The sequence below is a fragment of the Canis aureus genome, chromosome 8 (assembly GCF_053574225.1).
Source record: "Canis aureus isolate CA01 chromosome 8, VMU_Caureus_v.1.0, whole genome shotgun sequence".
NCBI classification, from domain to species: Eukaryota; Metazoa; Chordata; class Mammalia; order Carnivora; family Canidae; genus Canis; species Canis aureus.
Window position 1 is genome coordinate 66,793,476 of NC_135618.1, and position 13,307 is coordinate 66,806,782.

The 13,307-nt window shown below is 57.5% G+C and overlaps 2 protein-coding genes across 6 annotated transcripts in view; one reads left to right on the top strand and one right to left on the bottom strand.

Annotated features, from left to right (window-relative positions):
- Window positions 1–1,695: 1,695 nt before the first annotated feature.
- BRI3 (brain protein I3) lies at window positions 1,696–10,692 on the top strand. The gene is made up of 3 exons (XM_077907789.1): window positions 1,696–1,951; window positions 2,449–2,551; window positions 10,268–10,692. The coding sequence occupies exons 1-3, from the start codon at window positions 1,810–1,812 to the stop codon at window positions 10,398–10,400; spliced, it is 378 nt and encodes a 125-aa protein (XP_077763915.1). The 5' UTR covers window positions 1,696–1,809; the 3' UTR covers window positions 10,401–10,692.
- A 181-nt stretch (window positions 10,693–10,873) lies between these two features.
- The window catches only part of BAIAP2L1 (BAR/IMD domain containing adaptor protein 2 like 1), an 87,400-nt gene continuing 84,966 nt past the window's right edge, over window positions 10,874–13,307 (bottom strand). For all 5 annotated transcript variants that reach the window (XM_077907788.1, XM_077907784.1, XM_077907787.1 and 2 more), the window contains 2 exons: window positions 13,118–13,155; window positions 10,874–12,657 (listed from right to left, as the gene is read on the bottom strand). In XM_077907788.1, coding sequence (XP_077763914.1) covers window positions 12,632–12,657; window positions 13,118–13,155 — 64 coding nt within the window. In that variant the 3' untranslated portion in view covers window positions 10,874–12,631. The remainder of the gene's footprint in view (window positions 12,658–13,117; window positions 13,156–13,307) is intronic.

Genomic DNA, 13,307 nt, shown 5'->3' on the forward strand with positions numbered 1-13,307 from the left:
GCTTGAGTCCCATTGGAAAGGATCTCACCCAGCTACCTCATTAGCAGTTGCAGGTGGGAAGGATGGGGGCTGTAGGAGTGTCCGCTGGTCACCCAGCACAATCGACCCAAGCCCACTTTTCACTGGTTGATGAGGTTGGGGGTGCACCCCTGTTCTTCCTTGGTGGGATGGTACACTGGGGCCATCCCTCTCTCAGGCCGGGACTCCTGTTGGCCCCAAAGTCCTTGGCGACTCTAGTCCAGTCTCCACTCTTGACCTGGCTCTCCCCTAATGCTACCCAGGCTCGGCCTCCCTTCTTCCCCACCAGGATGCTGGGATGATGATGACCAGTGCAGGAGACAGGCCCTGAGGAGCTAATCTTGGGACTGACAGATAGGATGGTCCCTGAAGTAGAGTTAAAAATAAGGTGAGCGAGGGATCCCTGGGTGGCTCAGTGGTTTGGTGCCTGCCTGTGGCCCAGGGCATGGTGCTGGGGTCCCTGGATCGAGTCCCACATCCGGCTCCCTGCATGGAGCCTGCTTCTTTCTCCCTCTGCCTGTGTCTCTGCCTCTCTCTTTCTATGTCTATCATGAATAATTAAAATCTTAAAAAAAAAATAAGGTGAGTGCTGCGCTAGATCAATCTCCAAGTCACTTGAAAGGAGCTGGGGTACACCAAGTGCTACAGAAGACCCTGGAAAGGCCTAGAGGAGCTGTGTCAGGAGCCCTAAGCCTGCAGATCCTTCTTTTCCAAGTATTATTCCAAACCCATTAAGCATTAGCTGGTGGCAATGAAAGTACATCGGGGAGGGAACCCGACCGAGTGGCCGGTCTTTGCGTCAAGCTCAGGCCACTCCCCTTGCCCGAGCCTCGGTCCCGGCCGTAACGAGGGCTAATGGTAAGTACCTCCCGGGCTGCTGCGACGCTTGGCGGGACCGACGAGCAGCGGAGGGGCGGTGCGTGTCACCTACTGGGGGCTCAATATGCAGGGTTTTGTCTCCAAGCGGGGGATTATTTGTCATCAGCGGCTACACCTCCTAGAAATTACCTAATTTAATTTGTCAAGAAGAAAACCGAGGGACCGAACATCCGCTGAGCGCTAGCAGGCCAGGCGGAGCCGCGCGCCCCGCTCTTCCCTGCAGGGGGCAAAGCTTGCACGACCCGAAGCGGCCCTGCGGGATCCCGGGTGGCTCGGAACGCGGAGCCCCCAGGCCCTCCGCCGCGGAGCGGGGACAGCCAGGGGCGGCCGGGGCACGCCCCTCCGGGACTGCCCTCCGGGCCGCCGCGGGCCCCTGCCCTTCCTCCCCGCCGCGGTGAGTGGCTCCGGCCTCCGGACCTCGCGCCGGCCCAGCAGGTCTCCGCCGGGAGATGGGAGGGGCGTCTCCCGGCAGCGGCGCGTGCGGCGCGGTGTCTCCTCGCGGCGGCGGTCTGGGGGCCGCGGGCGCGGCGCGGCAGAGCGCGGGGTCGAGGCCGACGAGCCGCCAACCCGGCGGCCGGGGGCGGGCGCGGTCCCTTTAAGACGCCGCGCTGGCCCCGCCCCGCGCCGCACCCCCGCCGGGAGCCGCGCCACGTGACCCGGGTCTTGTGACTGGCCGGGGGGGAGGCGCGGAGGGGAAGCCCGCGGCGCCCGCCTCCGAGAGGGGCCCAGCCCCGCCGCCGCCGCCGCCGCAGCCGCTGCCGCCGCCGCCGCCGCCGCCGCCGCCGCAGCCAGCGAGGAGCGGGGCCTGCCGCTGGGTCGGGGCGTCCGCGCGAGTGCAAGCCGGCGCGGGAGCCGGAGTCCTTGCGGGAGTCCGGGCGGGAGCCGGGCCGGGCGCGGTGGGCGCCGCCCGCCATGGACCACAAGCCCCTGCTGCAGGAGCGGCCGCCCGCCTACAACCTGGAGGCCGGCCAGGGCGACTTCGCGTGCGGCCCGCACGGCTACGGCGCCATCCCCGCCGCGCCCCCGCCGCCGCCCTACCCCTACCTCGTCACAGGTGCAGCCGGGGGCGGCGGGCCGGGGTGGGGGGCCGGGCCCGCGGCCCCCGGAGCAAACTTTGGGACCGGCCCCGTGGCGACCTTTAACCCCGAAACCAACTTTTCTCGGGACGCTGCTGCGGCGGGGGGCGCGGCCTGGCCGGGCTCGGGGGTCGGTGTGGGGGAGGCCTCCCCGGGGTCCGTGGACGCCGAGCCCGGTGGACCGAGTGGCCGCCGAGTGTCCCCCGAGTGTCCCGCCCCGGGAGCCCGGGGTCGGGCCCTTGGCGGACCTGGGGGGTCGCGAGCCCCGGGCCCGCCCACCCCGGGGAGCGCCCGGCAGATCGGCACCCAGGAGAGCCCGTAGTGGGCACTTAATGGAGGCGGCCGTCGTCTGCATTTTGGAAACGATAAGTTTTGGGGGGCGGGGGTGTCGGGGCGGGGGGACAGCAGGAGAAGTAACCCTCAAACTTCCCAGTTTTCCTCCCGGCCCCCTTCTGACGTGCCTTCCTGTCCACAGGGATACCCACCCACCACCCCAGGGTCTACAGCATCCACAGTCGAAATGTCACCAGGTACCCTGCCAATTCCATCGTTGTCGTGGGAGGCTGCCCAGTCTGCAGGTAGGTCACAGGCAGGGGCCGGCCCAGACGCCTCTGAGATCATACACCCAGGGCCTCAGCGAGGCCCACTGGCCCGGAGGTGGCCGCCGCGAGGTGGCGGGTCTCGGGACCAGCGCTGCCCTGCGGTGAGCGAGAGAGCGGGTCGGTTTGTCCTCCCGTCCGAGTGCTGTTTCACAGGTCACAGGGGAGGGGCTCCCTTTCCTGCGGAGTTAGTGGTTTTTGGGCCACTGAGTCCCAGATGAGTGGGACGCAGAAATGTTAACATGTCGTGTCCCTGGTTCTGGGACCTGCAGGTTTGCTCCAAAAGTGGTGGAAGGTTTCCTCTGTTGGGAAGGGTGGCCTGAAGTGCAGGGGCGCTCTGACGCAGATGGCCAGTGTGTCCAAGGATCCGGAGGTCCAGGAGGCCGGGGAGCAACTGTGGGCTGTTAGCTGGAGGAGGATGGTGGTTCTCTGGGGCGGGAGCGATTTTTCATACTCTCAAAAACCAAAGGCTCCAGGGGCTCGCAGCGGCTTTTATAGGGTCTGAGATGCAGCTGGGTTGCGCTTGCTCTGTGTGGGTCATGAGGGTGCACGTTCAGATAAGACTTGGTTTTTACCTTTGGTTGATGCAAGAGTTAGGGGTCTTCAGTGTGTCTGGGAGAAGGAAGATGAAGTGTTAGATGGAATTGAGAAATGCTGGTTTACGCTTGGGTTTAATGTCAAAGGTGTATCTAGAGAGCTCAGAGTGGAGTCCAGGAGAAGTTAAAGATTTCAGAGTCACAGGGAGTGACCATGTGGGAGGGAGAGAGCCTCTCAGAGATGGGGGTAGGAAGCTGGACTCCCAGAGCCAACAGTGTGCCTCGATTGTAAACTCAGGTACATCTTCTGATCTCATCTCTGGGGAACAGGAAGGGGGTTGCACCGTCCTGGACACTATTCTCACGGCATTGCAGCTGTTGGGGTTTGGAGACGTGAGGGGACAGGGCCTGGGAGCCGGCCGGGTGCTACTGGGCTGGGCTGCTGGGCTGGGGTCGGGGCTTGGTCCCCTGTGAAGAGAGCCACAGGGAGTCTTGGGGGGTTGTGTGTAGAGGTGGGTGACGGAAACCCGCTGTATTTGGCTTTGAGGCTGGTGCTGGGTGCTCAGAGCTCTGGCTGTGTGCACAGTCCTGTCCCCACTCAGGTCAGCTGGAGGATTCCAAGGACCTATTTTTGGGCGGGAGAGTCTTTTGAGTGATGTCTCAAATTTAGGGAAGAGTATCAGGCTGACAGACTCGGGGAGAACCAGGCAAGTGTCTAAAGGTGTCGGGCAGAGCAGCCTGGCTGGGATTTCAGTGTGTCCGCGCTGTGGCTGATTGTTGTGTCCCGGCCAGTGCCTAGCCTGCTGTGGGCGCTAGGTTCAGATCCTGGCCACATTTGCCAACTTGGGGAAATGGGGGTATCTTGGGGCGCTCTGTGGAACCCTTTCTGGCCCAAGCGCTTGTGCCGAGAGACCACAGCAAGGCCCGCGAGGCTCTGTGGGGTGAGGGAGCGCTTGCCCTGCTACTTCCTTTACCCCAGGGTGGGAGTGCTCTTCTCCCCAAGGCCTGTGGCTTCCCCTGCTTGGGGTCCCAGAGCTGGGGTCCCGCAGAATCTGGATCAAGGTCAGGCTGCCTGAGGCTGAGGTGTGGGACCCCTGCACCCGGGACAGGCTTCCTCCTTTTTATGTTGGGATCACCATCCTCCCTGTCCCTGGGTGGTTGCAGTGAGGAGGGGGTCCTCTGAGAGCAAGTTTGGGGACTGATTTGGGACCAAACACTTGATTCCCTCTTGGCACGTCCCCCTGTGATCCCTCTTGTCTGCAGATTGCAGATGGATTGGATGGATGCGGGCAGTAAGGGCCCTCCCCTTGGCCCTGTGAGGCCTTTCTCTGACTTCGCAGCCCTGGGTGTGGGACCCACCTTCATAGGCAGCCAGTGAGGGTGGGAGGGATGGGGGTAGGGGCAGGGGGAAGTGGGGAGAGGCTGGACGCTTTGCAAGGAAGCACTGCTGTGATTTGGGGAGTGGGTGTGTGGCCCTGGGGAGGCTCTTCTCTGGGGAGAATGGAGAGGTGTCCCCTGAGCATAGTCCAGCGAGGCCACTGTCTGGCATCTAGAGTTGGGAGACAGGCTTGTCATGTGACTACACTGTCTCCCTTTCCATCCAGCCCGCCAGGCTCTGTCCCCTTTCCTCCCTGGTACCTTGGCAGGGATTTGCCCAAGTCACACGTCTGTGATTCCTTCTGAGTGAGGCTTGGCATAAGAGGCCTGTGTCACTTGGCCGTCATCCTAGCAGCCTGACCCCATCTTCCCTTTTTAGTGGGCTACACGAAAGCTTTTCTTTGGAGCTCAGCAGATGAGCATGGTCCTGGTTTCACCCCTTCCTACCTGGACTCTGTGCCATCTTGCCCAGCCAGGGCTTTGGCCAGCCCCTGGCCTTTGAAGCTGGTCCTTCTCGGGGCGGGGGGGATGTGGGCCACCCTCAATGCAGGATGAGGGGCGGTGGCAGCCCCCAGAGTCTGGGAGCCCAAGCCTGGCTAGGTTCACCCTGGGCGGTGGTGGGGCAGCTTATTGGGAAGGCTCTCTGGGCAGCAGGGGTCAAAGGCCAAAGAGTACATAACATAGCAGGCACAGGGCCTGGCCTTCCCTGGGCTCCCCACTGATGCCAGCTGGGTGTCACTGAGTATTTAGTTTTGGGGGTAACCAGAGAGGTAGGAGGTGATCTAGAAACAAGTGGGGCCTTGGAAGCTGGGAGAGGCTGGAGGAACAGCTCTCAGGTAGGTGCTCTTGGGCCCACGTGGCACTGGGTGGTCAGCGTGGAGGGTGCTGGTGGCCCTGGTAGAGCCTCTGGGGACAGAGGCAGGGTGAGGTATGACACAGGGCACAGGGGGATGAGGGGGGGTATGTGGGAGGGTCCTAAGAGGAAGGGCCCTGGGACAGAGCCCAGGGTGTGTGGACAGCGGCCGTGGGCAGGTGGCGGAGGAGCCGCTGCCTGTGACTGGGGCCCCAGCTCATCCGGCGCCTGCAACTGCAAAGCCAGCCTTCCAGCCGCGCCCGGAAGACCTGGCTGGCCTGGGCTGGCTGGACAGCAGGCCACCAGGATGGGCCCTGTCCTGTCCATGGTCCCGTGGGCTCTGCCCGCCTCAGGAGGCGGCAGCACCCGGATGAGCTGGGACTCGTGCCCTGGGCTGTGCTGGGCAGGGCACGCAGCTCGTGGGAGTGCTCCAGGGAGTGCTGGGGCCTCCAGTCCGCCGGTCCAGCCTGAGCCTTGGTGGTGCACGGCCCGCCGGAGGGCAGGTCGGGCAGGTCGTGCTGCTCAGGCAGGCAGGAGGCTCCGGGCCCTCAGGCTCGTGTGGAACCGCCCCTCCTCCCACGGAGGCCCCGGGCAGCAGAAGGCCGGACAGATGCGCCTCCGAGCACGTGAGGCGTGACACGATTGGCTAGGTGCTTTGGGCATGGCCTGGGGATTGCTCCTGGGGCTGGATCCTGCCCTGAGTAAGGGGGGACAAACCAAGGGCCCCTGGAGCTGGTGGCACTGAGTGCCTGGGGCTCCTGGGTGGGGAAGCCCTGGGCAGGGCTGCTGAGAGCGATACAGAGCATGCTGACATCTGGGACCATCCCGGGACGTGTGGGGCTGCTGTTCGTGGTGGCCCGTTGCTGAGGCAGTGCCCTGGCCACTCTGCCCTCCCTCAGGAGGCGGGGGCCCCGGGCAGGCAGGGGCCAGGCCCGCTCCGGACAGATGTCCGGTGGCCACTTTCTCCATAGCGTCAGAGTTGGGAATTAAATAAGCGTTTTCAGAATTTGTCAGTTCCTGATTTCTCCAGCTCCCACATCCTTCCCTAACCGCTCCCCCCGCCCCCCTTGCTCAAGAATGGGGTGGGGCCTTTCTCCAGAGCGGAGCGCAGCTTTGCTCAGTTTGGATTATTTGGGATTTGGAGCCAGTTGAGAGTTGAAGCTCGTCCTAAACTGACTGGGACCATGGGGATGGGGAGTGGGAATTTGGAGGAAGAACCTGTAGGCCATTTGGGAGAGGCTGGCGTCCCCTCCAGGAGGCAGCCTGGGTCTGGGTTGTTCCAAGGTGTCCCCTCCCTTCTTGGTGCCTCACAGGGACAGGTTTGCTCTGCATCCTGGAGTCTTGCTCCATCAAGAGTGGCCCAGAGATCAGATTGTGTTTCTTAATTCAGAAGATTCTGGATTTTTAAAAACTGTGAATTATGCCAGCATTGGTTTTGAGGTCTGGTGCCGTACCCATGGTCAGAATGTTAATATTTTTGCAGCAAGACATGAATATTCATGTGAAATAGATGAATTATGACCATAAATGGCCACACGTCAGTTTAGGCCACAGGTGGTTGCCAGGCAAGTTTGGTATAAACCTGTAAAAAAGTCTGCTTTCACAGTCGTTTGGAAGAGGTGTGTGGACTCCCTGGGCTCCAAGTGTGGTGGCAAGTGTGGTGCCTGAGGGCTGACCCCCTGCTCATAGGTTCCCCGCTGGCTGTCCCTTGTTCCTCAGGCTTGAAGGCCATGGTGGGTTTGGGTCGTTGCCCCGTGGAAGATGATCTGGTCACCAGCTTGCTGGCAGGGAGGCTTCGTGAAAGGAAGGCTCTTGCTCTTCCCAGAGACATGTGGCCAGGCCATCTTTAGAGTGGGGAGAAGGCAAATGGGGCGAGCTGGGGCTCTGGCCCTGATGGGTAGGCCTGGGGTGAGGCACAGGGTCAAGGACTCGGCAGACAGTGCTCCTCACTGAGGACGGAGGAGTGGGGTGGCCCAGGCCACCAGCTGTGCTCCGGCCAGAGTGACTGACAGGTGTGGACTGAAAGCACCACAGGGTTGAGCAGCCAGGGCTTGTGTCCCTCGTGCCTGGGAGCTGAGGTGCGCCTGGCTGTGTGTTACCCTTGCTTTGCGTTTTAAGTTCCCAGAGCGCCTCCGAGGCTGAGCGACGGGAGCGTGGGGCTGGGACGGTGTGGTGGCCACTGGGAAGCTTTGATCTCGGGGAGGGCCAGCCTCTTGGCGTCTCGGGCAGGGAGGGCCTGGGAGTGAGTGAACAGTCCCCCCCCCCCCCCCCCCCCCCCAGCATGGGTTTCCTGAGGACCGCAGGAGCCTCCTCCTGGATGCCCTGAGCCCTTGAGCAGACACGCGGGCTTCTAGGCTGTGCTGCTGTAACTGCTTTAGTCCTTGAGTGATGATGTGGGCTGTCCAGCCTGAGTGGGTGCTCAGCCAGGTAGTCCCTGTCCTTGGGCCGCACGCTCCCCTGGAGGGGATGCTGGGCAAAGCTCCCTCCTAACTTCTTCAGAGGGAAGCTGTTCTGGAAGGTTCTCAGCTGGTGCTTGTGACCCAGCTAGGAGGCCTGGTTCACTTTGGCCCTTTGCTTTTTTTTCTTGGGCATTCTAAGCGACTTTGTGAACCGGTGCAATTCTTGGGATTTCAGCTGGGGTGGAACTTTTTGTAGATGCCAGGAGGAAGGACAGTGACACGTGGGTGGTTCCATAGCTCTTAGCGGTCCAAGGCCACCTGGCCGCATCCAGCTGCTATGGAAGTGGCTTCACTAGCGTCCATAGTCACGGGGGCTGTTGGTGAGGACTGTGGACAGAGCAGGTGTTCCTGTCCCCGTGTGTGGGGACACAGGTGGTGGCCCAGGGCCTCCCTGAAGCCTCATCCCTGACTTTGGCAACATGCACTCAGGTGCTTTTTCAATTGGGGCAGGTGTAGGTGGGCTCTGCATGGTTGTGTCTGGACTCTCAGGGCAGGGTCAGCCACGGGAGGGCAGAGAACAGTGTAGGGACCTGATGGCCCTTGTAGTCCGTAGAAAGGGGACTCCGGTTACAAAACTTTGTAACCATCTAGACAAGAAAAGGTAACTCTAATGATGGAAATTCAGGCCTGTTGATTAGCTTTCCCTCAGATCGAGCCTTGCCTGTGTCTAGCCAGACCGGTCAGCGCACACGTCAGTCTGGGAAACACCAGCTGAAAGTTTAACAGGGGTCTTTACTGCGGGACTTCTCAGAGCCTTTCCTGAACTGCTGTGCACTGTGATTCCAGGACGGGGAGAGGGTTTCCTCAGATTAAGCAAAAAAACTCCCTTTTTCTTTTCTGCAGAGCTTATCAGGAGAACTGCTGTTTTAGGACCAGCACTTTGGGAAGTGCTTCTAGAGTGTCATGTCTATTGTAGACATTTTAGGTAACTCCCTCTTGAGCGGGTTAGAAGGGAAGTGGGCATCGAGTTTGACTTTTATTTAAGCAGTTTGAAAACCAGGCTTCCTCATAGTTTAGTTTATTTATCATGATTCTCAGCCTGGTGCCTGGAGCTGGAGCCCTGGCCCGGTGGGGCGGCCACAGCTGTGGGCAGTAGCAGGTTTGGTGGCATTTTGACCGGAGGAAGCCTTCAGTTGGGTGCTTCACCTTGAGACTTGACCTTCCATTAAGCTGAACCATCCTCCTCCACACAGGGTGGCAAAACAAGAAGCAACGGCTTGCAGAACATTGTGGGCACAAGAGATCCTTAGCAGCATTTGAAGACCAGGGGCTGAGGTGTGGGTAGAGGAGGAAGTGGCTACGGGAAGACGGGGGCAGCTGGGGTGAAGGGGGGTGGGTGGGGATTGGGAGTGGGGTCCACTGCTGAAGGCAGGCAGGCTCTGGGAGCGCAGCGGGGCGTGGGTGCATCAGGCCTTTCTGCTTACTGGCCCATCTCCTGCTGAGACCTTGCCGTTTCTGGCTGGGCTCCTGCCACCCCTGGAGACCCTCCCTGAAGTTCCTCCTTTCTTCTTTCTCAGTACGCAGCCCTGGCTGGTATGGCACTTGTTCTGGTGAATTCTGTTGAAGTGCCTTGTTCACCAGAGGCCCTCAGCTCACAGTGTGGTAGACGAGGCTGGAGGTGTCCTTGGCTGCCTGAGGAGGAGCTGGTTACCACTGACTTTCCCTGGCTCTTGGGAGTGTGAACCATTTCTCATTAGGGCTGAGTTGGCTATTCTCATTTGGATTTCAGCTGTGTCCAGAACTTTCTAGAAGTAACCTAAGGAGCAGTGGTGGAACTGAGTGCCTGGCTCTTGCTTCCCACCTTTGGGGCCGTTGAAAATGACCCTAGAATGAGTGGGGACTTTAGGTCACTGAACCTGTACTCACGGCACCTGATTGTGGGGACAGCCCCTAGGCATCTTGTGTGTGGTGCACATTGAAGGTAAACTTGACTTTGTGAAGAAGAAATGGAGATTAAGTTTCTCAAGAGAAAGTAGTTGTCTTATGTTGTGAATATGGCTGATTTTAATCTTTCACTAAAATCCATCGTAACCTTTCCCAAATCAGAATTCTGACATCAGTTTTTAGAATTTCCGTCTAAGGGATGGGAGAATAAAACTTTCCAACAGTGGGGAAAAATACTCTAAAATGATTGTTTTCTTGGTCTGGTCTTCAGAGATACAAGCATTCGTATAGAAACTAGCATTTGCTTCTCATTCCTCTTTTTGTAATGGAGGAGAAAACGTGGCAGGTAGCCTGGGCGGTGAATGTTCTCGTCGTCATAAGTGAGGATTCCTTCAGGTGACTTTCACGTGTTCCTGTGGTGGCAGAGAGCAGTAGCCCGCCTTCCCCCGGGGGGGCAGGTTGGTGGCTGGCAGGGCGAAGACTGCTTCCGTGGACACGGTCACCGGGAGGCCGGGGCCGGAAGGGCCTCTCCAGGCACGGCTCTGCCAAGGGCCCTGACGCCAGTGCTCGCCTCTTCTCTCCACAGAGTCGGGGTTCTGGAGGACTCCTTCACCTTCCTGGGCATCTTCTTGGCCATCATCTTGTTCCCGTTTGGGTTCATCTGCTGTTTTGCCTTGAGGAAGCGAAGATGCCCCAACTGTGGAGCCAACTTCACTTAAAGGGAACAACACACCTGGCTTTCCTACATCCAGCTGTCTTTTTCTAATGTAAATGTTGTGTACAGTAGCTTTATTTGATTAAGCTTTCAGGACTGTTTTGTAAAGCGAGGTGGGATAGACGGCGTGAGCTGCGGTTTCATGGTTTCATGGGCGCAGGGGTCACAGCGTGGGGACGCGGCAGCACTGCTCCGGGTGAATGACAGCTCAATAAAGCACTGCTTTTATTTTTTTGCAGTCTTCAATTTGAGAAAGGTGAGAAATACTGTTTTAAATAAATGAGATTCATACCATTGTTTACCTGGTTCTGCTTATTGTGTGCACACTGCTACTTGTATAAACAGACTCGCATATATGTTTGAAATTTTCTGTAACCAAACAGACTAGAATAATATACCCGACGCCTGGCTTTGGCATGGTCCGGCTCATGGCAGATCTCGATCTATTTCTCCGTAGGCATACACAGCTCAAGAGAATGTGCTTTCCAAATTTTTATTACTATAACGAAACGTAATACCTTGACATGTACAGAGCATGCACCTCCGTGCCCAGGACCTAAGGCAAGCCCTCCCATCCTCTGTGAGGCAGGTGAGTGCCCACCGCAACCCACTCTGTGAAGATGTAGGACAGGTCGGGTGAGCCCAGCGAGCCCACGGTGATCATCTCCGTAACAAAGCCAGGGAATCCTGAAGAGCAGAGCGCTGAAAGCCGGGGTCCCCCACCCCATTAACACGCTTGTGTTACACCTGACTCCCCACCTTTGGAAATACTGAGCTTCCGTGAACCTTCTTACCCAGATGGTGAGAGAAGCAGTGGAGCACTTAACAAATAAATTTGGTGGTTTTTTGGCTGGCGCATCTTCTCTCAAGACAGATATGCTGCTTGCCAGCTGCACTCAGCCTGACTTGGTTGGCCCTGGAAGAGCCCTCACAGAGGTCTGACGCATCAGCCTTTGGTGGGGTTGCCTGGTTGACTTGACCAACTGGGACAGGACCAAGAACACATATTGTCACACACTGGTTTACCTGCATTTGACGGTGACCATTTTCAAGCTTATAGAAAAATGTTGATATTTGTGGCGAGACCCAAGGAGCCATGATAAACAAGGACCGCTGTGCCCACGCACAGTGAATGGCGTGGGTGGGAGTCATGATTCTGCACTCCTCCAAAACAGGGCCCAATCTCTGGCACCTGGAAGTAAACTGGGCCCCTGGCTCAGAGGGTGTGATGGCAGGTCTTGGATGAAATGCAGACCTTCCCGTCCCAGTCGCCAAGACTCAGGCTCCTGCTTTCTATGCCTTCTCGGGAGGGGGGGGTGTCAGTACCCGACTCATAAATGAAGAAAACTTGGACCCCAAGATGTTTCAGAGTACACTAGTGGATAGAGGCAGCTTTGGTCAGCTAGCGTAATGAGAACACCCTGGCTTTGCTCACATGGATGTGTGACGCTCTGAGCGACTGGGTCTTCATTGGTCAGTCCAGGTGGTAACTCCAAGCCACCAAGCTCAGTAGCTCTTGGGATTATTCAAGTACTAAACCTCAGGGCCGTGACAGGGATAGGCAAAATGTCTCCGTACTCTAGAGCTACGTCTAAATTGAGGGAAATGGGATTCTTCCAGCTTAGATTGCTCTACATTTGATCAAAAATTAATTTTTTAAGTTAAAAAATTAAATTTTATATAATAGTCTCATAATTTATATTGCTTACAACTGTGATTTGCATGCCAAGAGGCAAATTTACACATCATTTCCTTTAGATGAATGTCTTGATGCTAGGTAAGAGCACGTGCTTTATAAAACTGTGGTCCCATTTGCATTCAGGTGCAGAAAGCCAGTCATGAAAGTGTAGACATCCCTTACTCTGGCTATTAAAAATCATAGAATATTTTAAAAGATACAGTAAGGATTGGGACCAAATTTACTGTCTTCTGATGAACAGAAAAGGGATATTTTAAATAACTGAGTTGGTCACTAAACTACTCTTTATCTTCTTTAAAGACAGAAATGTATCAACCCAACTATGTTCAATTGAGAGAATGCATTGATTTGCTCAAGTAGAATACAGGTAAAATCAGGCACCCTTTGGGGAAGCTTTACATCAGTTACAGCGCACATCAAACCGCGTGTATCATTTTGCAAGTGAGAACTTAATGTTGGAGGAACAGGAGTCCCCGGGCCCTCTCTTCATCGGATGACGGGCGCTGAGCGATCGTTTGTCACCGTCGGCCGGAGTTTCACAGTAGCAAAGGGGTTTTCTCCACTGTGTGGGGAGGAAAAACAGCTGCAGAAATACTAGGTGATGGAAATTTGATTTTAAAAGAGCTATGAACTACTGTTCTCGCTCTGTGCAATTCTGTGGCTTCTATATAAAATTCTGGACGTTTTCTGAACATGAACGTTGTGGCAGATCTCTCCGTGCCACCCACCTGCCACAGAACTCTCTAGAGTTGCAGACACCGTAACAGGAGTGCCCACCTCGCTGTGGCCCCTGTGCAGAAGGGCTACGGGGGCGGGAGCCACCGAGGACACGGTCTGGATTAAGTTGCCTGACACAACAGTAACCAGGCGGCTTCCCTTCAGGACCTGGGCAGAGGTGGGCAGAGCCTCCAGCACCCCCCCCCCCCCCCCCCCGCCACCGCGACGAGAACACAGTGGCCGCATCCTCCTCACACCCTTCCTGGGCTGTGCACCAATGAAGGAACCCCCAAAATTCAACGTACCTGAGGAAAGGAGGCTTTGCTGTCCCATTTGTGTCGTTCTGTGAAGAAGATAAAGAGGAAGTTTACGGACGGCTCATGAAATTGGGACACTTAATAAGAGCGGAATGTAAAGCCATCTAAGGCAGAAGGGACTATTTGTGGCTAATGCGTGCTTAAAAGTGCCCTGCAGTCTCTAGCCATTTGAGACCGT

Excerpts from the sequence above, each read along its gene's own strand:
- BRI3 (XM_077907789.1), top strand. The coding sequence starts at position 1,810 with ATGGACCACAAGCCCCTGCTGCAGGAGCGGCCGCCCGCCTACAACCTG. Across the intron at positions 1,952-2,448 it reads CTACCCCTACCTCGTCACAG|GGATACCCACCCACCACCCC; the intron begins GTGCAGCCGGGG and ends TCCTGTCCACAG. Across the intron at positions 2,552-10,267 it reads GGAGGCTGCCCAGTCTGCAG|AGTCGGGGTTCTGGAGGACT; the intron begins GTAGGTCACAGG and ends TTCTCTCCACAG.